Below are 26,351 nucleotides of genomic sequence, written 5' to 3'. Positions count from 1 at the left end.
AATAGAAATATGGATTTTCCCGAGTTTTAATTCTTCAATGTAAAGAATGTAAACTACAGTTATAGAATATTTTGTCAATAACACTTTTCTTAAATGTGAAGCAAGTTAATTAATATTGAAACTCACTAATATTTGAAGAAAAATTGTAAACACGATTTACTTTTAATTACGCCACGAACTTAATGATCAACGTCATCTTGTCACACATAAGATCAACACTTCATTAGTTACGCCCAAAGAAAGTTTCATCTCATTTCTTTCTGCCAGTTGTGAAGACTGCATTCCCAAAACAAAGGAATCAGGAGAAAGTGTTTGAATTCACCGCTGTTCATTCCGCAGGGACAAAGCCTTGTGAAGGTCACGCACGCACTGCAGAGTGCAGCGATATGTGAAGTTCTATCCGGGGTTTCATGACCTGCCTCCGAGCTCAACGAATGCCTCAAACAAAAGGAGGAAAGCCTCAGTCGGAGGAATAAATCCCACGACGGTGGCGCCCTGTGACACCGTCTCCTGATTTAGAGTCATGCGAACACCTCTCACATCACCCGCGTGAGATGGAGACGACGCGTTGAATCATCTTTCATCTCTGCGGAACACATGACTCAAACCGTAGTGTCCGCTCTCACAAGCTATTAAGGGTATGTACGCTAAAGTGTATCTGACACTAAAGCAGCGCCTAACAAATGTACAAAGAAAGCAGTACTGGATGGAGGATGATTCTTATTTCCGAGGAAATAAAGCACACCCAGGTTATAGACACACAAAGTCACTGGCTATTTCCTGGTTGATTACCCAGTCAGTGAAGTCGGTGACATACCTCGGTGAGATGTCACAGCCTTGGCGCATGAAGGCTCCGAGGGAAAACCAGAGGCTGTTGAATATGCCGAACTCGTTGGTCGACTCGTTGGTCTGGATCTGGCCGTCCTCGTACTCCTCGGTGTGCCACTCGTAGGGGCTGAAGCGGCTCACGAGGAACAGCACCACGCTGACGCCGATGTAGGCGAAAACGATGCACATCCAGATCTCGTAGGCCAGCGGGTCGAGGAAGGAGAAGACCCCCGGTTTGGATTTCTGAGGCTTCTTGATCATGATGGAGATCCCCAGGGACATGAAGGGTTTGGAGAAGTCAATCACCTCCTCTCGGACCAACGTTATGGTGAGAGGGGCCACGGCGATGTCCGCTTTCTACCCAACCAAAGGAGCCAAAGAACCAGAGTGAGTTGTGTCGATTGAGATTGGGGTTACCTCTTGATGGCGGCAACTCACCCCGTAGACCAGCTCCCCGACCATTCCGTTCCAGATTTTGGTGTCTGCGTCTCTGGCTCCGTATTTCCCGTCCCCCACTATTTTCAGTTGATATTTGAAGCCGCAGTGCTTCGCGATCTCCGCCGCCAGGTCGACACAGTAACCCTCGTAGCGCTCGTTGTCCACGTAAAGGTCAGCGTTCTTTTTCAGCATTACATACGGAGCTTCCTGGAGACACCAAACAACAAAAAAGAGGTTTGAAATTATAAAAGAAGTGTTTTGGATCATTATGATAACCATGTTCAGTCTGTTCAGTCAATAAACCGTTTCTGCATGGAGACACTGAAAAAACAACTAGAGACGCTTAAACTAACTCGTACTCATATTTCCTGGCATTTACCAAAATGGTGGTGACAATAACGGTTTTGTTTTCCATTCCCGTGGTGTCGTTTGCGAAGACGTCCGATTTGGTGACGGCCATCTTGTCAGCTTCATTCCAGTATCCGATCTGTTGTGTTCGGTAAAACATTTGCACAGTTAATCAGCTGCTGTACATAATCTGGTGATCACATTGAAAACCTCCCACGATATATATAAAACCAAACAGTCTCATTAAATCAGACAAGCGTCGATGCCGACCTTCATGGGACCGTTGGTCTTTAGTTCCATTATGTTCACGGAGTAGTTGACTCGCTTGCCGTGCTGATCGAACTGGATGTTTCCTGTCAGGCCGTCCACACGAACCTTAGAGACACGACATACAACCTTTTACAACCCGGGCACTCGCAGGCTGCTACGGCGCATGAAGACGTTCCGTGATTTGCATTATTCATCTTACTTTGTTCTTCTGGGAACAAATTAGTTTGATGTATGTTCAAGTGAAAGGAGAAAGGTGAACATGGCAGACGTCTCTGAAAGTGAGTTTGCTTTTTGTTTTTTTTCTGCCAGTCCTCCCAATAATCTGAATGCAAGAAGCGCTTAACAATCTTCAACACAAAGTCAAAAACGTGATCTACTTTGGGAGAAATGCAACCCTTCATGCTCAGGTGGCTTCGTCACTGGCGGTCTGTAAGATCCATCCACGAGGAAACGGAAGGCATCAATTGTCGTGCAGATGATTGGTTCTAATGGGAAACTGAGTGAGACTCCCACACAACCCGGTGCTCTATTACCGTAGTGGACTGATTTGTGATGTGAACGCAGATCCAAATGACTTTAAATTGTTGTTTTATTGCCCAGATGCAAGGCAGCAAAAATCTCATTCTGGATACGATTGATCGTACCGATTGTCCATATGGGGGATATCAGGGACTTTCCCCAAGTGCCAGTGGTACAGATAAGACAGAACCCCTGTTTGCATCCTGCCAGTTTATTTCATGAATAAATTTGATTTACTTTGCTGAAGTCAACATGTTTGTGGTTTACTGCTCTTGTCAAACTCCAGAGACTTTTAAAATTTTTTTATATTTCAGGTACATTTTTTACTTCAGTGTTGAATGAAAGTACATTTTTAAAATATGAGGTAAAAGGTTTTACCAGTTGCTCCTGGTTTAAAAGGCGGAATCTTTTACAATTTCAGAACCCCCCCCCCCCCACACACACAAAAAGCCGTGTTTCCCAGCAGGAGGGAATCTATGTTGAATGAAAGCTCAGAGGACAGTCAGCGGGTCGCCGTCTGAGTCTCTGCTCAACAATAGCTGTCAGCAAATCTGAGCCTGGTGTAGAAACCTCACTCTTTCAATTTGAAGCAGCTCCGGCGGGTGTTTCGTTTTCCTGGGGGGGGGGATATCCGCCGTTACCGCGGCAACAAGGCCAAACCGACAAAACGCTGCGTCCACCGTGTGGTGTTTTACCTGTTTCAGCGCGCGTTCGATCTCTACTCCCTGACCCCACGGCACAGCGGGATTAGCCAGGCAGTCCCCGTTGTTGGCTCTCCTGGTGAATTCGATGCGCTGCTTGTGCAGGTAGCGGAAGGCCTCCGTCATCACCTGCACGGCGTCGTAGGTCAACGCCGATGTGTACTGGAGCACAGCAAATGGGAAAAGAGGATGGGAGTTGGGTTGTGCGAGCGGTAAGAGTCCCTCAGCATCTAAAACTGGGTACTTTTGTCTGATTTCCCATCAGCTTATTTTCATACGGGGGGGATTGGACTGCAGATGACTTTTGTGACTTCTCTGGACTGCACACGGTGATCTACATGTTATTCTTCAATGTTTTGAGGCGAACCGCGTATGGCTTGTCATGTCTGTGCCTCGAGTCAAACCGTGGATCTCAACACACAAACCTCGCAGCACCAATGTTTGGGTGTTTGAAGTATAGTGAGAAATAGGCTTGAAATCAAAGTTCTTTCATGGGATTCAGCTTGCCCCCCAGTGGGGACCAACACGAACCACTTCATCATCCTCTGACGCTCTAAACACACAATTTCACGCATCTTGTCCTAATTAGAGTGCATTTTCTAGGCCAGGTCTGATGGTCCTTTATTTTCCCTGCTTTATTTATGGCATGTGCAGCACTAGTTTGTTCGTTTACATTACATGTTATTTAGCTGACGCTTTTATCCAAAGCGACTTACATTGCATTATAACCCGTGCAATACATTTTTTGCCTGGGGAGCAATTAGGGGTCAGGTGTCTTGCTCAGGGAAACTTCAACATGGCACATGGAGCAGCCGGGATTCGTACCACCAACCTTGCGGCCCCCAGCGCACTGCACTACTCCGTGCGCCACCATCAACCATTCTTCGTTGTAAATGTCAGGTTATTTTATTTTTTTTCGCTTGCAGCCGACTTCCTGAAACCATTAAACAGATCTTGAACCAGACTGACTGCGGGAGGATATCGTTGGCGGTGGCTCATCTTTCATTGTGAGAGGTTTACGGTGGACAGTTGGGAGACAGAGAGACAGCTGGGACTTGATTAGTTCTACGAAAGGACTCGGATATCAGGTAACTATCCTGACTTCAATTACATCGCATGCAAATTAAATGCTAGAACTAGTAAACATGTCAGCCCTCAGCTCACAGGAAAATGAATGTGCGTGAGATTAACAGTGCATAATAATCTTCACTCCGAGAGCAGTTTAATAATGCACGCCGTGTGGACTTGCGGCTGTGAAGTTGGGGGATGCTGATGGAAACAGCATATTTTTAATTACATGACAGCAAATGAGCCACACGGCAATGAATCTAATGATGGAAAACTCACTCTTATTTTACTATCGGCTCCAGGATACTCCTTCTCCTCCAGGGCCTCCCATCTTTGGTCAAACTTGGACACCAAAGGATCATCAAAATCAACAATCTGAAAGCCCGACACATTGGCACCGCCATACTGGATTTTGGTTAGATCCCCATCAATGAAACCCTGGAAATATCAAATTGAGACACAGATATTATTTCTCTATTAAAAGTTTTTTTTTTTTTTAAACGTACAACATGATGCCACACTTCCTAAACAAATGTCAACTTACCAGATTGGCTATAATGTAGTGGTAGCCTTTGACATGTCTGCCAATTGTGATGACCTGTAGGGTTATGAGACACAGAAAGTATGAGCTCCCTTTGGAATAAAGAAACACGCCTTGGGCAAACAAGATACTATTAATAAGCAGAGATAAGACAAGTTCATTTAATGAACACAAATCCACCATTACTTTCAGACCGTCGTGGCTATTGTCACTGAAGGAAGATCACTGTGGTGTCCACAGTCACGATCGCTGCTACACAGAGATATGCAATTGCAAAACACACTTTCCTTATCAGTGGAGCAGAAACACGGAAAATAGCAGAAATATAGCGGCGATTTCGTATTTCTGTACCTCTAATAAATGACACACCTGAAACTAATCCCGGTGCTTGACTGGCACCTCCGTTTGTCAGCGCTGCTACACTTGAAGCTGATTTGAATAATAACGTCCCGTATTTCCCACGGTAATGTCTTTGACGTGAAGCGGAAAAACTACCACCTGAACGGATTCTGTTTTTCCGAGATAAACAGGCGCCGCCTCAGCGGGCATTGATTTCATTCAGCATTTGGTTAAAGAGACGTTGGCACTCTTTAAATGCTAATCGATGAGCCTTTCCCCCGGCTGAAAATGCAAGTAAATGCACTACAACTTGCTTATGAGCATCTGTTTTGCCTTTAATTGCTTGTTGTTAGTGCACTTGCTTTCTAAGGGCTGTATCAAATGCACATATTTTGGTTGAAAAATACTTTTCTCCTGCAGGACATGTTAAAGGACAATATAGTTGTTAGAAGTGCTGCATATACCCTAAAAAAATATATACTTTATATCATTTATACTGCAGACAATCCGCGAGTGTTATTTACAGTGTTGATTCTATTGACACAAATGAGATATTTTATATTGTCTCTTCTTGACTTCTTGTCGCTTTTTAAACTAATGATCATGAGCAGATGCAAAGAACAAATCACTAAAATACCAATGCAATATTAATTATTTGAAAATGCGGAATTAAAAAATAATAAATGTGTTACCTGTTCCATGATGTCTTTGACTTTGTCCTGCTCACAGTCCAGAATGACCCTTCTCTCTTTCTTGGTCTCCAGATCTTGGAACAGAGAGCGGTAGGCCTCGTCCTTCTTCTCGTCCTTCAGGTTCCCCACGTTGATTGCCGTCACTTGCCACTTCCTCTCCGCCGCTGTGTCCAGAACTACCTGCAGCGTGGTGAGGCCTGGGGAGTCAAAGCATCCATACGATCATACGACACATTAGTCCGTCTAGTCAGAACTGTCCCTTTAGGATGATAGGAATAAAAAGGTTTTCATGTATTTTGTTTCTGCACAATACTTTTTCCAATTTCCTTGAAACTAGCCTCCTGCAATGGGGGGTGCATGTGGTTTGTATTCCATTCTCTGTGTGTCTTATTGTGGGCACAGTCACATACACACTTTCAAAGTGGCCAATATGAAGAAAAGTCATGACAACAGAACACAAACACCGATGGCAGCAGAAGAAGGGTCGGAAAATAAACTCTGAAGACTTCAGAAGCATGAGTAAACATCTCTATTGACTATCTGCCTATTTCGATTACAAAGACCGAATGCCTTATGTAAAGAGTTCATCCGATGACTCACGGGTGATCTGGCACAAACCTGGCCAACGTGTGGGAGGAAAATGGATCCGACAATACGCCAGAATACATGAAAACCAAGCGAAGGCCGTCTTCAAATAAGGTACATTCAATGGCCCGAAAGCTCCAATCCAGCCAAGGACGGGCTGCAACGTGTCGATTCCCTTCCACTACCCTTCTCCTGACCTTTAGGGAAGGCTTTCTCCATCCCTCCATCATCCCTCACTCACCTCCCAGCACTAGAAATGACGCTGAGCCCGGGGCGACGGACCCGAGTCCTGTGCCGAAGTAAAGGAGTGTTGATTAAACGGCCTTTCTCTCGCTTCCCTCTTATGCGCTCACCGGTTTTATCCTTTACCCCAAAACCATAAAACAAAATGACGCATTCAAGAGTTTTCAATTCAATCACACGAAGCGCCTTTCACTCCGTCTGAAGCAAAGTCTATTAAAGGCGAACACACCGGTCTCCACTTGGACGTATAGGTCGGCGTCCCCCTCTCAGTCTCACGGCTGGACATCTCTCTGATATTGATCCCGGGTCGGCAGAGGGTCGGCAGAGGGCCGTTTAGGAATGGTTTGATAAAACGGTTGAGCGTTTCCTTGCCATGGTCATAAATTTCATACGATGCCGCGGTGCATTTGTGACGGAGAGGAGGAAAATGGAGGCTTGCAGTTCTATCTGAAAGAACTACACGTGGTAATTACACGAAGGCCTTATGGTGTGGTTAAATTGGACTTTTTCATCATTGCACTTATCAAGTGAAATAATTTGAATTTAGATCAATTAACAGAAAGATACATTAGGACAAAAGCAAGATGGTTTATTTTACTTGAATTGTGGTTGAGGTCGATTTTCTGTATCATTACTTTTTTTTAAATACTAGGCCGATATGAGAGTTGGTTCATCCTTGAATCTAAATGATGTAAATTCCTGATCATACTCCCGGATGTGTAAATGCTCTTCCCTTTCTTTAATAGTTTGTAGATGACTTCTCCATGACTTGGCTCACATGTACCAGAGATACAGCTTCTCCTGCTCACAGCAACTGGCTAATGTTTACCCAAAGGTTTGATGAAAGGAAGAGACACAGATGTGTGTGCATTTTAATAATCGTGAGGTCTAAATAATTATCTAAAGAGGTCATTAAAAATTCTGCAGTGAAATTTCCCCAGAGCTTGACATCAGTGCAGCCAGGGTCGGCGCGTCTTGCTCTGCTTGATTTTTTATTTGATAATCTCCTCGGCTGGCAGGTATTCATTAATACTGGATAGCTAAAAGTCTTATATATTCTGCAGCCAGTATTCGAAAAAATGGAAGTTAGAGGCATTCAGTGGCAAAAAATAAAAATATCATCAATCGCTGTTTTAGTTTTAGTAATAAATTGATTATTAGTGATTAGCAGTATTATTTGTTCTGTACAACACTGTATTTTGGATTCCTCACAGCTTGTATAGCTTTAAACTCTGAAGTCAACCCATAAACAATACGTTCTAGTAGAGGTATCCAAAGCATAGCATGTGTGCTGCTAGCTGGGTAGTCAAGATGTGATGATGGCACAAGAGCTTGGCCCACATAATATATACATACATAATGTCGAAGTAATAAATGGGATTAGTGACTGAAACGAGTACATAAACATTACTCGCCATGGTTTTAACTAAAAGTAGACTGGAGCTGAGTGGGCTTTATTATCTGTTCAAAATCCCAAAACAACTTGATAGGTGTCTTTACCACTCAGTTGATAACCACAAAAGAATCAACAGGCAAATAGACCATTGCATCTCTAATCTGCTACACATTAGTTTATTCGAGATAATCAGGCCATCTCTTCAATAGACGATGTTATATAATAATAAATAACAAAAACTTTTGTTGCTCCTCTAAATACAGAACTCAAGCGGGGACTTGGCTCCGCTGGTTTCCTCTGCAGTTCAAAGACTGCTGAATGCAGCATATTCCCCTCGGATTAAACTGGTTTGCCATCGCTCCGCCTCAGAATGAGACATATGTTGTGTCTCGGCTTGCCGCCAACATTATGCACGACCACTGCACCGTTGCACCGATGTAACCTTGCACTAAATTGCAGTCCATTTTTAGGGTCAGGGTGGAAATCAGATACATGAACTAGTTTGTCAAATGACACCTTAGCAATTTGATTAAGCATAGACATAATAATTTACTTGATCTATAACATCCTGATGAGTTGCTGTATGTGACTCTATGATCATATGCAAAATATGATGGAGACTATTCAAATGAGGCAAGTAAACGCTGATAAATAATTCATAGAGGAAAGCTGTTTAATAGCGGCTTCATATGAGCTATAATCTTGTTGCTTCTAGCTTTGGTTTCCTCACATAGTGGTACACGTTGAACGTCCTTCCACAGGTATATAGTACAACCCCACTTCAGCATAACACCAACTAAATGATAAATGAGGCAATCGTGTTGGTAAACTTGAATCTGCAAATGGTAATTGAGATTTAAAAAATGGTATGATTATGGGTCCCAAATATTGTATGAATACAAATTAAAATGCTCACAGCAACCCAATGGAGACATAGATTGTTAACAAAAGCACCGCAACTTGAACCTACAGGTAAATCAAATGTAATCATTAACACAGACAACCCTGTCGCTTTATTCAAAAATACCAAAATGTGTTGGTTTGGTTTATACAGATAGACAAATAACAAAGATATACTATCACCTTCTGAGTTGATCTGGCATTTTATCAAACTATTGCTTTTTTACACCTCCTGCAGGTACAGAGCAGCATTATCAGTTCTCTGCTTCATTTTTAACAAGCTCCTGAGAAACAAATGTGGGTGTTCAGCTGTTAGAGTAAAATGGTTCAAAGGCTGTGAGTCGACCGCAGCCGAAGCCAATGGCTGCAACCAGGGGCCTCGCTGTGGGCCGTGCTCGGCTCTGGGGATGGCTACGAAAACCAGTCAAAGCTAAAGCTATAGCCACATTTAAAGCAGGCCCACTCACACCGAGGCTTAGCTTAGCTCGGAAAGCGCTAAAGAGACGAGGGGGACAACAGCGTCAGACAAGTTTCTCACTACTCCAAAAAACCTCCACAAGTACAGAGTCTTTGATGTGGCTTTAATGAGAATATACCATCTGATATAGCAATAGTTAGCTAGCCCGTAGCTTCTTTGTAGCTTCTTAAGCTAAATGTATTTAATTATTGCTAAGCCTTGGATGGGTTTGTTTCCCAAAGATTAACGAAATTGAAATAAATTGTAATACGATGTTGAGATGATTAACACAAAACATTTGTGTCCGTATTTTGTGATTATCTCACAAACTGCAGTGAGACTGTTGGAAATTAAAGCTGTCTGATAGACAACCACTCACGCCTAGTGAAAGATCCACCTTATGGTTCAAAGACAACAATTTTTACCAACCACTTAAGGGCATTAAACATAGAAAATGGGTGCAAATGGTTAAGTGAATAATCAAAGACAATTCATTATGAGATTGTTGATCAAAAATGATTTTTCTTTCCTTCTTTGCCTCTGTTTGTTCAATAGCTATTATTGTAAGAAGCAGTGCTCCATCATCAAATGGGTCATGTAGGCATTCAGGGATCCAAAGCAATGCAGACATGGTGCTCCGAGGGACGATGCACCCACCAACAGTGCATCCATTTTCAACTCTGACTGACTGACAACAGCTGACAACGGTAGTGTCGGTTCAGCCATTAGTCCCAACGTGCCGACGTCCTTTGTCCTAACCAGTGGCAACTCCGTTGGCTACGTCTTTGACTCGCTCAGACACTTACACTTATTATGTGTATGATGTGTCTCTCTCCACAACGCTGTTGCCATAGGAATGAGAGGATCATGCTGACCTAATTAGACAGCAATGCAATGATGAAATATGCACAAAGGGCCCTTTAGTGGCACGGTGGACGTAACGTTCTCTTCTGTCTACCACGGTAGACTGGTTTGGTGTGTGTACCTGACACCTGGTACCTTTTTTTCTGTCACCGGTGCCCATAAATACACAACACAAACAGATTGCGCCTCTAGTAGAACGAGTGTGGAAGTCCATAACTGCAGGGCACATCACCTTTACGTCAAAGGTGACTCCTCTTGATGTTACGTAATACAGCCTCCCAAACACAGCAGGTGCTATAGTTGATTGAATGTGACAAGCTCTTTGTCAGGAGCCAAAATGCCCTTTACCTGGATGGAACTGTTGTGTGTCACATGCTTATGGTCAGTGTGTTTTACCTATAAATGGTATGTGTGCTGAAAGAAACATTTTGAACATAATTTTCAGATTTCAGGAGGTCAAACCGTTTGTTTTAGAGCCCCCTGATGACGCTTGATTGTTTGTTTTTTTCATTCCATATTGGCGGATATATCTCCACGTGAACATACAGCTGGTCTACAAACGTTGGTGGTAACTTTGGTGTCACCTGTTGGTAAATCAGACCCAGAAAGAAACTTTGAAACCCGCTAGGCACGACTTACCTCGGTCACTGTCGTACAGGTAGGCAAACTTGTCCCACTTGTAGTACTCGATGAGGCTGAGGAGGGGCCCCTTGATATCGGGTCTCATCTGGATGATGAACTGCTGGTTCCCGTCCAGGGGGAAGCTGGGCGTGATGAAGGAGACGTGGAGCGTCCCGCAAAAGGACGTGATGGTGTTCACAGACTTCTTGTCGTAGAATCCGAAAATGGCGTACACTCCCCTTGAGAACTGTGAACAGACTGGAGCAGAGGAAAAGGATGGTTTCAGCACACATCCCCCTGAATCGGAACAACAACATATTTCCCTCTGCCAAGCAAACTGCAGACATTTCCAGAGGACGCTCTGCCATAATTCACCACTGTGCATACATCCAGGGCTATAATCCAAATCCTTTGGACCACGGCCGTTAATGGCCGCTTCTGTTTCTCTTTCTGCAAATTCATAGATAGCTTTGCGTAAGCTTCGCCGGGGGAGTGCTTGAATTCAACCGCAGAAGATCGACTGTGCGCCTGTCTCTGCGTGAAACTTTTATGAGCCGCCCTCTGCCTTTTTGATACGGTGGGAATATGGGGATGCTCGGCGTTTCAAGCATTCAGCAAATCTGGCCATTAATTCTTCATATTGGATATCCATCCTGTAATGTACCATGATATGTTGTAATGCTGCCGTTTCTGTTTGATTTGTGTACTTAATGCGTCTTCTTCAGATCCCCATTAGAGCCAACTGATCGCCTCTGTTGGGATCCGTTTAGGGTTTTGCTTCCAGCATTTGTGATGACACGGTCTCTGCATCAGATTATTCGATATTCGGACCTCATTTTGTTGACTCGGCAAAAAAAGAATCTCCTTTGTTCAATAATTCATAAGCGCTTGCTCGAGTACATACAGTACAGTAGCTCTGCTGGCCGCCAGCATCCATTATGCACAGACCGGAAAAGGCCACCGGAGACCAACATGGACACCGAGGGTCCAAGTAATCTCGAGATTGCCGGCTGATTATCAAACATTTTACCCGGGTCAGCAGATGGTAACGCCGCTTGAAAACGTGTATTGATCAAATGTAAGTTAATCAGGCTCATTGGAGGACACATATGTACAAGTCAATGTAATTAATCTAATGGGTCATCCCTCGCCACAATAAAAGGGGGACAACTTGCTGACAGAGGGAAGTAGAGTCTGTAAATCATATATAATATTACCTGGCTTGGTTTTACTACTGTATAGGCCTTCCTGCCTCTTGTGCACTGGCTGTGGCAGCCATCACTGATGGATTGAAACATGAGGTCCAGTAAAGAGTGTGTGCTGGACTCATGAACATGGGAAGGATCTTATAGAAGCTTTGTGTTTCGGCCATTAGGTTCATTCAACTGCCCTCTTTAATGTTTCACACATACACACAGTGAATAGTCTTGAACAGACACTTTGTTGTACTGTTAAAGACCAAGCAGCTTTACCAGGGAATTCCAGCTCATTAAAATGTGTCTCTGGAGGACGAATCAAGCCCGTTCTGCTGAACAAGACACTCATTTGAACCACGGTGAATTTACAATTAACTTTAACCGTACGTCCCCAGGTCAAAGATCAATTGTTTGTCCTTGTAGAAGATGGGAGCTGACTGACCTCAGCAGCCTTTCCTTGAGGCAATCACATACACTCTTTCCACTCTTTCTTTTCACAATAAAAGTAGGCGAGTATTTTGCATTATTCCTGTTTATTGTGTTTGAAAACCCTAAGTTACATTCTCTATTCTAGACCACACACCACTATTGTGTAAGGCAGGAAGAGTGTTACTTGTACAGATTTTCTATTTAGACTTGTTAGTCCAACCTTTCGCAAGAAACATCATAGTTGGTCTTTGTACTCCCCTGAGTCCCAAAAAATGCAGAGAATAGGCCAAAATGATGATATATTCCCATCCTCATCTGTACCAATCCATCGACTCGAGCAATAAAATGTTCATAACTGTCGTCCGGGACAAACAGCTTGTCGGCCCGTGGGACTGTTCCTCGTATTCTTAGTGGCCTCAGACAGATCAGACCTCACTAATCTCATTTCACTTTTGTCTAACTGGGAGCTAATAGAACCCAAAGTGTATCGTCTGTTTAACTGTCGCCATCAAATTGGAAATGATACTGCAGGATTGAGATGAAACGCTCCCTCAGAGGTTTGGGTCACATGATAAAAAAAAAAAAAGTACCTCCAGAGGTAATAAGAAAAAAAGTGTCAGGGAGGGAATAACAGGTCCGCCTTTTGCCTCCATTCGCATCTTAATTTTCTTACACCAACCAGGACCTCCTCTGCATTCGACTAATACTTCTAATCACCTTGCGGGGTAGAAGGAAGCCTTTTGCACAATATGAATTACCTACAATTAAAACCAATTCACCAGAGAGTAAAATTATGTTTACACATTAATGTATCGTACATTAACCTCTGATAAAATCTGCTCCTTATTGAGTTTAAATGTTGATATTTGCAACATGTTTTTGTAATGTACCATAAAGGTACTACAATGTATAATAGACTTCATTTGTATTTTGAGACATTTTAGAAAATAAAATCATTATCGTTCATTGATTGTTTCACAATAGAATCTTACTTATTTGTCCAGCGCCATCTTCTCTTTATTACTTTTGAGAGGAAAAAGGCCGTCACCGAACTTCATGCCTTATTTCATGTTGCAAGACATGACAATGATGGGATATTTATGCCTGGCAGTACAAAAAACATCCCATCACATCATGGCATCCTAATATATGAATAATGTGCCCCTGAAGCAGCCGCAGCGTTTCCTCCACGTCTCCCTGTCACATCCGTCCATTGTCGTCCTTGGAAGACTCTCTCGCTGGTGAGCTTGCTGCGGGATTAAAACCTCTCTGAGCTCACGCTGAGGGAGGCTGGAGATCCTCCACGACTGAGGCTGCAGCTTATGCCAGAGCCAACAGTTTGACAACATGTTACTTCAGGACCAAATATGGAAATCCGCATCCGGCAGCCAAAGGCATCCGACCGCTTCTCCACAGAGCGGCTGTTCGGGGGGGGGGATTCCGCCGGATTTGGGATGTGACAATAGAAGAATGACGAGCAGGAGGCTTGCTTTGTTTTTTTTTTAGTGGGCGAGAGATCTACGTGTGCCTCGTCCATGGGGAGTTGAGGGATGTTTGATAAGCAAAGCCATGGCACAGACAGTGAGGATTGTGTAACTCCCTTCGCATCAATGGAACCCGGGAGGTTTGCTCACAGAATGAATAGAAGTTACTGGGTGTTTTTGTGTCATTTTTAATCCTAATTAATCACCAGGAGCAAAATGTTTGTAGAATCACTTAATACTGGCATGGTGGTTACAGAGAACAGACCACATAGTAACACACTGGTTAATCTGTGTTTGGTGATTTTTAAATTATGTCATCACTGAATCAGTAATCAGTTAAGGGAAATACTTTGTTGATGAGAATAATGTAAAAATATATATCTTTGTTACAGTGGCATCTAACATTACAAAACAAAGGATATAAAATAGCTCTTTAAAGCACGGAATAGAAGACGAGAAGGTGAGTCGATGTGCAAACTGAATCTGTTCATCATCAGAACTGCTTTCAGGTTTAGATTAATGGAACTTGAAGCGCCTGAAGCCCCTCAGCGTGGCTTCCTGTCAGCCTCAGCCTAACTGATCCTGACCCTGACCTACTTCCACCGCAGCATTTACCAGAAGACAACATTCATCTTTTACAGTATTTTGGTTCTCAGTTAGTTGTGACACTCCGCGGTCACAAAACAGGTCCCAATGACCTCATTTCCTCCAGCTGTGACTTTCAGAGGAGAAGGGGCACCATGCGAGACATATTTAGCTGTCCTAATTAGCTGACCTCCTTTTCACCACCGTGGCACTGAAGGCATCACAACCACTGCACCTCTGTTTATATTACATCTCCGTCAAGGATCATTAATTAAAGCATGCATAATTTAACTGCTACCAAAACACACAAATTCCGCTGACACATGATATCAGTGTACAAAGTCTACATCCACTTATGTTTGATCAGCTCAAACGGACACAAAAAACAGAAATGAACAGGACATTATTCCAACAAAAAATAATTTATGTTTTAAGTATGATTGTTATCCTTCCAACCTTTAGACCTTGAATCTCACTGTTATGGCTGACCATGGCATAGTGTTAGGCGTTTTAATTAAGAACTCCAGTAATAATTGGGAGAAAAAAATGAAACAGAAGGAGCAATTACGTTTTTTATCGCCGGCTTTACAAGTAGTTTTTCATTCAGCTCTAACGACCAGAGAGGGCATATATTGAATTAGCGTCGGACGCCATCTGATATTGAACGGAGGAACAGCAAAGGCCCGCCGCATCAGTGAAGCGATGAGTCAGTCCAACGCTCCCGCGCGGACCTGGGGTCGCCGCGGCGACGATCATCAGCAGTCCAGTCACAGTGACCGGAACTGTTAGATATCGCACCCTCTCTCCGACGCTCCTGTTCTCACCAGGAGAACAAGGCCTCCCGGCTTTATGCAAAACTGATCTGCCACCAGTTGGAGAGCCGCCACCCCGTCTGTCTCTGGGAAGCGCGGGCGCACGTGTCACCGTGGTCGCAGCACGCTGCCGTGGTTTTCCAGTCCTCCAAAAAGAGCCATGTGGGCAACCTGCACGGCCAGCCGATGTTTTAGGTGTGATTTAGCCGTGAAAAAACCCTGTCATCGATAAAAAATAGTTTTACAGTACTCAAATCTCATTGGTTAATCCCGTAATATCTGTTATTTTGAGCTAAACCAGGATTATTGCAATTATTTTGCTGTGTGATTTTTTTAACAAAATCACCTTTTTTAAATACCATCACATGGATTACCAGACTATTTAAAATAAAATATATATGTACGCAGTAGACACAGTTCTTGCATTTAAAATGAACAACATCTTTTTTGGTCCATGTAAAGGCCTTTAAGAGTCTGCTGTGATGATGATCTACTTCCTTATAATCAAACCACAGTGAGATGTTTCTGTATTGGGACCATAACACAAGAACCACTAGTAATCATATCTTAGTCTTGTTTTTAATTATCGGTTCTCAGATGAATCTAAGAGCACTTCATTAAGTTACATAACCTTTGATTGAATTGATTTATAAGAGACTGTATGGATTTTAGGACGTTCCATCACGTCGTGCAGCGTTGTTTCCAGCCCATAACAACATCTGGTTTCATTCCCTGAGTAGCCTGTTGCCAGGGTAACATACTTCAGCCATGTCTCCCCCCCCTCCGCTACACTGCAGAAAATAGTCACCTCGGCACGACGATTCATGCTGCGTCGATGATATAAAATGCCATTTTCCTCACAGCCATTGAAGAACTGAGCCGAACGGGTTCGATTCCCGCTCCGCTAGCAAAGAATCAACGTGGCTGTGAAATTCTTTGTCTGGTCGGGCTCGTTTGCACTGGAGCTCTGCAGAGCTGTCGCCTCGGCTGACAGCTCTCCGTCACGCTCTCGAGGGTCCCGGCGGGGGGCCACTTCTGGGAGGCGTCGCTGGGAGCGGTTCTTTTCTGCCTTCAAGCCGCTCTTCCGGCAGCTGGTTCGAAAAAGAACACTAGAGGCTCAGTTCTTATCAACCCCTGGCTGCCCCTCCTCCGCTGCCATTCCTCCCTCTGTCTCCTGGCTTTCTCCCTCTCCGGCTTTGTGCACTGACCTGTTTCCTGGAGGCTTTCCGACTGAGGCGGTGGATCGGGGGCCCCGGGTTTTTACATGAACTACGGGCCCGATATGCTATCGTCAAACATCTTCCCCAGTGTTCCGATTGTCCTTTTGTCGTGTTCCAGGCACATTCGAATGCTTCGGCAGCAGCTAAAGGGACCCGGGGGGGTTGGGGGTTGAGAAGCGACTTTGTTCACAGCCTCGGAAGCTGCCGGAACCGCTCACGTCACGCGCCAGTTATTGGCAAAGTCGAGTAGCCGCGTCACTTAGTTCCTAACTGACGCCACGCGGCTCGCGCCAGTGTCTCAACTGTGAATATTAAATCAATATCGTTAGACATCATCAAAACGGGCTCTGCCCATGTGACAGGTCAGTTTATATTTAACACAATTACTGTCAAGGGCCTTTTTCAACTCAAGCGATGCCACCAGGGTTATGGCAGCCGCTGTCGGATCCACGGAGGAGGAGCACACACGCTCACGCACACACCGATCCATTCCGCACAACACAGCTTATTGATCACAAACAGAACACCTTCGGTATTATCACCTCCTCATACTACTCAAAATGACCCCAGCCCTCCCATCAGATCACCGTTTTCATTTGACCTCTGACCTGTCCCCTCTCCCACGGCCCTTAGCTCCTCCCTCTGCCCGACCTTTACCCAATTATACGGCATCCAGTTCTTTATGTAAATGAATACATTAAGTGTGACATGGTTTAGTGGGTCTGAACGCACATTACTTCCACACATGAAGCAGGGATGAGGCTGTGTGGTTATTTGGAGCACCTTGCATATAATAAAAAAAACATTTGCACACCGACAGCATTAACAAACTGATGCAAATCACTCGCTCTTTGTTGTTTTTTTAGTTCAGTTGAGTTTAAATTAACAAAGTCAAGAAGTCCTCTCGTGCAGTTTTTTATTTGAAATTAAAGGAACCGGAGCGGAGTTTGTAAATTAAAAATGAATTCTACAATAGAAAAAGAACACAGCACCAGATTTGAATGAATGTTTTGTTGCCTTAATTAGCTTGTAACAAGGGGAAACTGACACAACGTCCCTGAAAACTACCACATTCCTTAATAGAGATGGAGATTACATCACTGCTTCACTTTTCCATCTTAAGGCGGACATTAAAAAGGAAGCGGCCCTTTCATTGGATTTGATGTCTTCCTCACTGTAATGGATTGTAATACAAATCAGACCAATAACACTGTTGTACAGCAGGAGGCTTTGTTGAGCAGCCACTGGATGAAATAGAACTCGTTGTGTTACGAGAACAACGCACCATGACATAATAATATTCCCTCAGTAATCTTTTCCATGGGTGAAAGTAAACACCATTTACAGTGCAGCGATGCATTAAGGTAATACATTATATTAGGGTAGTAATTTGGTTGAAATAAATAAATTTATAAATATCGTATTGACATTTCTTTGGACTGGAGCATTGATCAGAATATCAAATCAACTTTTTTAAAAACACTAAATAATAAAATAATCCATTTGAACATGAAGCTCAAAGACATTCAGACATTATTATTATTTGCCTTCCGTTGATCAGTTTTCCAAGAATAATGTTTCTTGTTTTTTCTGACTACGATCACAAACTGCATCTGTAAAGGCACCATTCGTTTGAGCGGTAAAATGAACTTGTGATGGAAGTTGGAAAATCCTGTTTGTTTTCACCCAAAATGCCCGTAGCCAGAGCAAAGAGAACATAAAAGGTCACCATCGGAATACATTTGATTGGATGTAATGCTGTTATTTTATTTTCTCTCCAGCCCAAAACAATGGTGGAATCAGAAAATGTCATGTGACTCATGCAGCTGTGTTCTCAGTGTTTCTCCTGTTGTTTCCTCACAGCAGGCGGCACGGCAAGCCGCTAAGTGCTGTGAGGACTGGGGGTTTTTTTTCTGCTTGTGTAATCTATAAATGTTTGGGCCAGATATGACTTCCACATCATCCCCTAAGTGCAAACCCATCTGGTTCCAACCTCAACCTCCAATTTAAATTTAAATTACATTTTATAAATTGAAATTATTTAATAATCATCTTGTCAGTCAGGGACAGACCGTCCCCTCTCTCCTTTTTATCTCTGACTGCAGCAGGTCAAGGGACCCAAACGGCACATTAACAAAGCAGACCATGAAAAGAACCCCAACATGAAGACACAATGGAACATCTGCTGCATAGCTGCCCTAAAACAGAGAAAACTGCCTTGTTTCCAATCCACAAACACCCAGAACATTCCGCTGAAACCAGTGTGGACCTACAGGTGGATACATGGCTGAAAAGCAAAACCCCTGTGAGTCAACTCTCACACACGTCATTAATAAATTGAAGTGTATTTCAGACACTGTTGTTTAATTGTTATTGTTGTTTTAAACAAAACTCACATTCTATCATCATGGAGGCAGAACTGTTGAACTAGTGACTCCTCCTGCTTCCAGCTGTGTTTCAAGTGCCAACAATCTCCCCACATTTAGCAGGACCACGGCCTTTCAGGGACACGGTTGGTGGTCCTCTGCAGACTGTGTGCCGTTTGTGCTGTTGGTTTTACTTCCAGCGCAAAAAGCTCTCTCCATCGTGAGCAACCGTGTTGCTTCCTCGGATGTAACTGACTGCAACAGGCATGAATCCGTTCTACAGCTCGCCCCTTTGATTGGTGAGAAAAACGATTTAACAAAATGCCAATAACAGGCCAACCGATGCTGAGACCTTTTGTGTAAGAATTCAGACCCTCAGTTCATACGAGAGCACAAAATCCCTGTCTTCACTGTAACAGGAACCAACCCAAAAAGCAGTCAAAGGCAGGTGGTATCTAGTAATAGTTCTTAATAAAACGTGAAGAAACCAAAAACAACAGATAATGGAGCTTATTTCCAGAGCACGGTCGCTAAACTAAATCATACTTACAGAATCAGACCTTCTCCTGGCACACCTGATCTCACTTCCCCTGATACTCCCTCCACTATTCCGCCCTGCAGCCCCTTACACCACCTTTATCCTGAGTCAACCTTCCCTCTTTAAAAGGACACAGCCGAAGACATTCGCTCCCTTACGCTTTGATTTGGTTCCATGAGGCGGAACATTAGAGGCCAACGGAGCACATGGTCCGCTCGCTGCCCTCTTCCTCTGCTCATCACACGTTAAAGGCCTTCATTTTCATTTAGCATTTCCAACTTCTTTATCTTTCTTTCTCTCTCTCTCTCTCTACCTACCTACACACACACACACACTCAGATCTTAATAAGTTCATAAGAAGCCAGAAAAAAAACAGAAAAGGCCACCTGATCAAATCTTAATCACCTCAATGATGGGAAGGACACTTCCCTCCTACGCATGCTAATTAGCATCCTCCTTCAGCAGAAAAGGTCAATCGGTGAATTAAAGTAAATATCTTATTATTGGAAACACTCCTATGTGATGAATGTATTCCAATAAGCTATGTTCTGTTTTATTTGAATGTCTTAAAACAAACAGTAAATGCCAAAAACAAGTCATCTGTCACACAAACTTAATTTGCAATGAATTATTTTATATTTCTAAAATGCATCCCTAAATATTTTAAAAGCGTGATGTCTCTGTGTCTCTAGGCTGCTGTTGAATCTTTAGGCTTATGGATGCAGTGGAGAAAGGACACTCTTCATCGTAGCCGTGATGCGTTCGAGAGCTGATCTGGAATCATTGGCCGACACAGCGCCTGACTCTCATGTTAGATGGTGGTTGTCACTGTACAAGCTGTTAGAGCTTGATGAAAGGCTGCAAGTTGTTTTTATTCTTTCAAACAAAAGATGCAGGAGGGGACATCGAGATAGTGGGCCATTGGATAAGGATCTATTTTCTGAGGAGACAATCTCCGGATCTCTTTTTAAGAAATACAAGTAATGTCACACTGGTGCTGCTATAGGAGAGGAATTTATGTACAGTCTATGTGAACGAATGAATGTATGCACTAGTAACTGTAGTCACTTTTCTCTGCTGCATGCTTGCTCAGCTAAATGAGTCAATGAAAGACTTTTTGGTGACTAGATTTCTCATAAATTGTGCGTCATGAACCGAGCGGGTGTCTCTGATTTAGTCCCTGTGGATCATTGTGACTAAAAAGTGGATGAATAATAACTGGCTGCTCATTTCTGCTTACAAAAAGCAACCAAATGGAGTAAAGGTAATGACATTTAGGATGACACTTCTTCTCACAATGATCTCATTTGGAAGGATGCGATGCACAGGACATTAAAAAATGTGTTTGCTTTGGGCAAAAGCTGCTGATGAGCCACACTCCTCAAAGGCAGGAGGCAAAGTAAGTCATTGGATACGAGGCGCGAGGGGACCTCCAGCAGGGAGCCTTTGGACCTCGCTGTAAGTGATGCTATCTCCGTCTTGTTTTAGGAGGACAAAGTGTCGAGGGCTTGGTTGAGGGTTGTATTCAGGGCAAGCAGAGATCCGCGGAGGGTTCTTTAGCCTCATTTTCTGACCGACCAGCTCCCGGGCATGTTTAATATTTCAAAAGCTTCCTCCAAAATGGAGGAGAACGCACTTAATTAAGTGTGAACAATAAATTGGCTATAACCAATGCTCCAATGCACGTATATACGGGCGCTTTAAGCTTTCGATCATACAGCAAGGTTCACGAATGCATCGGCTGGCGAGATGATATGTGCACGCAGCTGCATGAAATGAGTGTATGAACGCGATTCAACCATGGCAAACTGCAACTTTGAAGTGTTAAATCACAGGCCGGGCGTCAGTGATCTCAGACTGTTCTCCGAGACAGAAGGAGGGGTTTGCTTTGGAAGTGGTGGGAGGGAAATAAAAATATATAAAAGCACGGGAGCATGCTAAGGCGACATGGGCGGCCAAACAGATGTGCACATGCACAGGTGGACTGAGGTTATTTAAATGCCTTTTACTGCATTAAAGGAAAAGGTCACCGCTAAGCCTCCATTAATTAGCTTTTATTGGTTTTGTGCATTTCAGTGTGGATAATTTATTTTGCGGTGACACCCTGAAAACCTTTCAATGATCCTGTGAGTTGTGAAGGTGGTTTGTCCAATTCCAGAAATGTGTAAGAACAATGTAGAGCTTCAGTCACTAAATTGGTCACAAAAAGTGTCACATGGATGATAATGATTGGAGGTTCATGCAGAATTTAAATTTAAAGAGCTTCCAAAGCATTTATGCTCATGACCCCTTTATACGTATAGTACAGTTCAATACTACAGTATTAGTAGTAGAGTTCAATTAAATAGTAAATCTCCTTTTCATTTCATTTGAATAAGTTGCATATTAATGTGAGGACAAATAGTGTTATTTTTCCCTCCAGACCTAATTTGATTCTTCATGACCTTCAGTCCTTCAGTGCCGGTATTCTACTCAGCGCAGATGGACCGTGGATAGCAAAAAAAACTAGTAGTTCATTATAAGAAGCAATGTGCATCTAATGCATTTATTAATCGTAGAAAAATGAGTCACTGATGTGTTATAAATCATAACCTGCCCACCAAGGTGTTCTTCTCATTATAACTGACCTACCTGCAAAGCATTTATGAACTATTCCTTGAACACCAAAAAATTGGAATATCAACACATATCATATATATATATTTTGGGTATTTAGATGGTTTTAGTCATTTAACCATATGATGTCTCTAAGGTGGTCTTTTCTAGAAAGTGCAAAAAATGTGTTCAATTGATTCCTGAGGGCGGCTAGCACACCGCAGCACACACTGTACATGCTCACATCCAGGTCCAATGATTCCTCTGGTCTTGGCAGCAGATGCACGCCTGTCCAGATGAACCATTATTGATGGAGGAATGTATCATCCTCCCTCCCACTGTCTCTAACACACTGCATTAATGAAGTGTGCTGCTGTGCAGGCCAAGTACAGCCACAGTGTGATATGTCTGTGGGCTACAGAGCTCTTTGGGAAAAGAATATTAGATAATGTCTTACTTTTATCATCGTCTTTTCGATGTTACGATTAAGCTTACTATTGATTAAATCACAACGCACGTCAGGAAATATCTTTGCCAAACATTTGCTGCTTAGACCTTTCTAAAACGTTGTGCTGCACAGACAGTTTGATCAAAACAACACATTGATATTCAGTGGTTGAAGTCCACTTCAATCCCATATGGTTTGTAGCGCTACATCGTCCCTCAGGTCTCCCTCTTCATTAAAGACAGAAGTGCTTTTGTTTGATACCAAATGAAAGCTCACGCTGACACACGGCATGGAGCAGCTCGTCCAGGAGCACAACAAGCGCACACAAACTCAAGATCTCTATGCTTCCAATATGCCATGTCCGATGCTTTATTCTCCACTTTGTGCAGCCTCATCAAGTACAGTTAAAAAAAAGGCAAAGTGGTGGTGTTCATTCACTGTAATTACACATGTAAGTGGATCGGAGGCAGACCGCCTTCTATTGGCTTAACCCCCAGCCCCCTCTGCCCAACACACACACACACACACTCCCACCTACGTGGTCGGTCGATTACAGGGGGAAGACAGCACGGCTGTCACATCACATACGTAAAAAGCTGCTAATAGTCTGAGCTCTTTTTTCTTTTCTCTCAACACAACACGCAGTCTGAACGTGTGGCTCCACATCACTCCTCATTAATTTGTTCATTTTGTATACCCAGTAGTTTGTTAAATTATTTGTTTAAACACTAAATCCTAAAATGGCAACAAAAGAAAACATACAGAACTTGTGTTTACTGCGCAGATTGTATTCTGCAAAACTTTGAATTTGCGTGATCTGACTTGTTGTGGGGTATGTGGAAGCCAGCTCTCTTCCTGTGTGTCATAATTCCATGGGGAATGTGCAGATTGGCTTCAGACTGTAATTCGTTAACAACTCACTCCATTAGCTTGGCGCACCTTACGATAAAAACGTGTGAAGAAATCAGATGGAGCTAATTAATTATCCCGAGTAACCTAAATTAAAAACTTTGATCATATTTGATGAAGACAGCCAAGTTATCTGTTTGTAAGCAACTATCTGCTAAAGACTCTAAATGGAGTTCACACAACACCACACACACACACACACACACACACACACAGAGAGAGAGAGAGAGAGAGATTTGGGGTGGTGGGAAACCATTGGGGGTTCATATGTATTTTTTCATTTGTGAGATTATTTCAAAACAAAATGAATGAAACAATTGTAAAACTATACCGATGCCACCGTGTGTATTGTGGATGTAGTTCGCTGTCAACCCAACGAATCCTCACGTTTGGGCAAAGATGTCAGATTGAAAGAACGCGCATGTGGGACATCGACGCGGCTCGCGCTGTGATCTGCAGGAGGCAACGAGGCTCTCCAAGCAGGAAGCTTTTATATGCTAATGACATCGATTGAACCAATGTGCGCACCAATCACACGCGCGTGATTTATGTTTTGCGGGAACTGTTGGTCGCTTGGCAACCGCCTAATGAAACGTATGAGCAGCGACCGTAGAAAGCCATTTGTTGCCTTTTGTTTCCGATGTTTCTGAGAAAAACACTCAGCGCGTTGGTTTAATTGATGCAAGAGAATCGATCTAAATAAAAATAAAAAAGTCTCCGCTGTCTGACGAACAACAATAAACAGGTGATAGTTGGTGAGATTGGGTCTGTTGTCATTTAACCCTTTCTATCAATCCTTGATGTAGGTTAAAGCGCCTTTCAACGAACCTCTGTGTACGTGTGCGGAGTTCTAGGAGCCAATTATGGATGAACGAGAAAAGAAGAGAGATGTCCACCTCGAGACGCCTCATCTCGCTTCTCGCTTCAACAAACAACCAAATGACATAATGCATGCGGCGATATACATTTAATCTGTTTTGTTGCAAGTGCCGGTTATCTTTTTTTCGTAGAATGAGGAAGAAAGAAAAGTCAAATCTCCAGGTTCGTATCGCATCGAAATGACATTTTGTTCAACAAACGGGTTGATGTTGATTCCAACCAAGTGCAGCCACACCAAACTTAGGTCAGAGGATGAAGAGATCCAGTCCGATCGATATTTCTGCAGCGAAGCTTAGTTTGATCTCTGAATGCAACGGAATGGAAATGGGATGGATGTGACTGACTGTTACCGTGGAAACCAACTTTCCCCCTGCCCACATGATGCTCGTTCATCCTCCCCACCTCAAAGTCTCCACGAATGATTTCACAGCAAGCGCGTCTCATAAAAAGGCACAACACACGCGCATTTACCATTTTAGGGAACGATGAAGAAAGACGTGTTGCATTAAAACGAAGGCGGGTTGTTTTTGTCACTTACAGCAGTTGGTTACAGCAAAACTGTTGGCCACTTCCAGATTGTCAATGTGGGGCGTCAATCTGAATTCCGAGGTGCCAAACTGAACCATCCCTATCCGAAACGCGCTGTACTCTTGATCCGCGCCCCTTGGGAAGAGTCCCCCTGAAACCGAAAAGGCAAATGTGAGCTTCAGTGGCACATTGTTCTCTAGGAATTCAAAATGTGCTTAGCATTTTACGCACAAAATCGTCCAAGTAGTGTTTGTGTTGGGAACTGATGGATACGTACCGATTTGAACACTGGGCGAGCCTCCCAGCGCGCATCCCCATAAAACCAGCAGGACCGACACATAGAAATTCACAATTGCTTCCATGTCCACAGTTTAGTTGTCCACATCCACCAGGGGAGTTAATATTCCTCGATGTCTCCGGAGCTGTTAATTCCCACACACGACGGAGACCTCCGGAAAACAACGCAAATCTACAGCAAAGGACCGTTTGGGGTTCTTCTTCTGCCGTGAACGGACCCCGGCGGTGAAGGAATGGTCGCCTGCGACGTGGATGTGCTCGTCTCTTCTCGCGCTGCCTCCTCGTCGTTTCCCTCCTGCCTGGCAGCTGGTGCCTCCTCTCAGCGCGCACGGACACTGCGCGTCTCCGCTCGGCGCGCCGGAGACCCTTTCGGCATCACACCCACGAGGAAGGAACGTTAATGAGAAGGCGGACGGAGACGGAAAGAGCCGAGCGGCGACCAACTTGTGACAGCAGTGACAACTGCTCCAACGAGAACTAGAACTCTCCCGGGAGAGCATCACTGCGTGTAAAAGACCTAACTCACAGGTTGCATACTTAGTGAGAGCAGTCATACTAAGAGTCCTCAACGAGGCCAAACAAACACATTCTTTGATTCATTTGTATTCATTACTTGGCAATATGAATACAACATACCATTTTATTAAATAAAAGCAGAATGAAAAACAAAATATATTTCAGCACAAAATAAATATGTAATTAAAACTGCATTGAGTTAGTTCACATTTCTGTGAGTTTGTAACCCGATTTTCTAAATGTTTTAATGGATTTGGAACTTCATCTTCAGATTCTGTAACAAGATCTCAGAGTCACTTGAATCGTCACTTGATGTGTTCATGTTCATTCTATAGAAATCTTTTTATTTTGTAAAGCCCAAAATCACAAATTCACATCAGAGATCTTTACAGTCTGTAAACATGCAGCATTCTCTTTGCAGAAAGTCTCATATTAACTCGAAAAACTTGAAATGAAAAAATTAAACTGTGAGAAACCTGGGGGAGAACGGCAGAGGTGCTACAGAATATAAAGTTAACCCTAGGACATTATTATTATTATTCAAATATTGAGGGCAGTAAGGGTGTAAGGCAGGACCACTGCAGGGACAACCACCATCCGATGTAAGCACCATCAGATGTAAACACCATCCAGAGAAACCTGTGAGGGGGGAAAGCAAAAATACTTGAGAACCCTTGTGGTTAAAGGTTCCCTCTGGGCCATCATCGGTTTCATTCAACGTGGCTACAGGGTCGATTTT

At 43.4% G+C, this 26,351-nt stretch overlaps 1 protein-coding gene across 5 annotated transcripts in view; it reads right to left on the bottom strand.

Moving 5' to 3' along the window:
- The window catches only part of gria2b (glutamate receptor, ionotropic, AMPA 2b), a 32,850-nt gene extending 7,284 nt beyond the window's left edge, over nt 1-25,566 (bottom strand). For 4 of the 5 annotated variants that reach the window (XR_005119640.2, XM_037459983.2, XM_037459984.2 and 1 more), the window contains exons 1-11: nt 25,077-25,565; nt 24,810-24,950; nt 10,829-11,068; nt 5,745-5,941; nt 4,717-4,770; nt 4,452-4,610; nt 3,099-3,266; nt 1,885-1,989; nt 1,646-1,753; nt 1,267-1,473; nt 818-1,185 (exon numbers count right to left, since the gene is read on the bottom strand). Coding sequence is in view for 4 of the 5 variants with exons in the window: in XM_037459983.2 (XP_037315880.2) it covers nt 818-1,185; nt 1,267-1,473; nt 1,646-1,753; nt 1,885-1,989; nt 3,099-3,266; nt 4,452-4,610; nt 4,717-4,770; nt 5,745-5,941; nt 10,829-11,068; nt 24,810-24,950; nt 25,077-25,161 (1,832 nt within the window). In the remaining variant the exon portion in view is untranslated. Of the gene's footprint in view, nt 1-817; nt 1,186-1,266; nt 1,474-1,645; nt 1,754-1,884; nt 1,990-3,098; nt 3,267-4,451; nt 4,611-4,716; nt 4,771-5,744; nt 5,942-10,828; nt 11,069-24,809; nt 24,951-25,076 lie in introns of all 5 variants that reach the window. The other variant, XM_062560477.1, reaches the window with a different exon arrangement.
- Between the last annotated feature and the right edge of the window lie 785 nt (nt 25,567-26,351).

The sequence above is a fragment of the Pungitius pungitius genome, chromosome 2 (genome assembly GCF_949316345.1).
Source record: "Pungitius pungitius chromosome 2, fPunPun2.1, whole genome shotgun sequence".
Classification (NCBI taxonomy): Eukaryota; Metazoa; Chordata; class Actinopteri; order Perciformes; family Gasterosteidae; genus Pungitius; species Pungitius pungitius.
The sequence above is the reverse complement of the archived record's forward strand: the minus strand, read 5'-3'. Positions and strand labels throughout refer to the sequence as shown.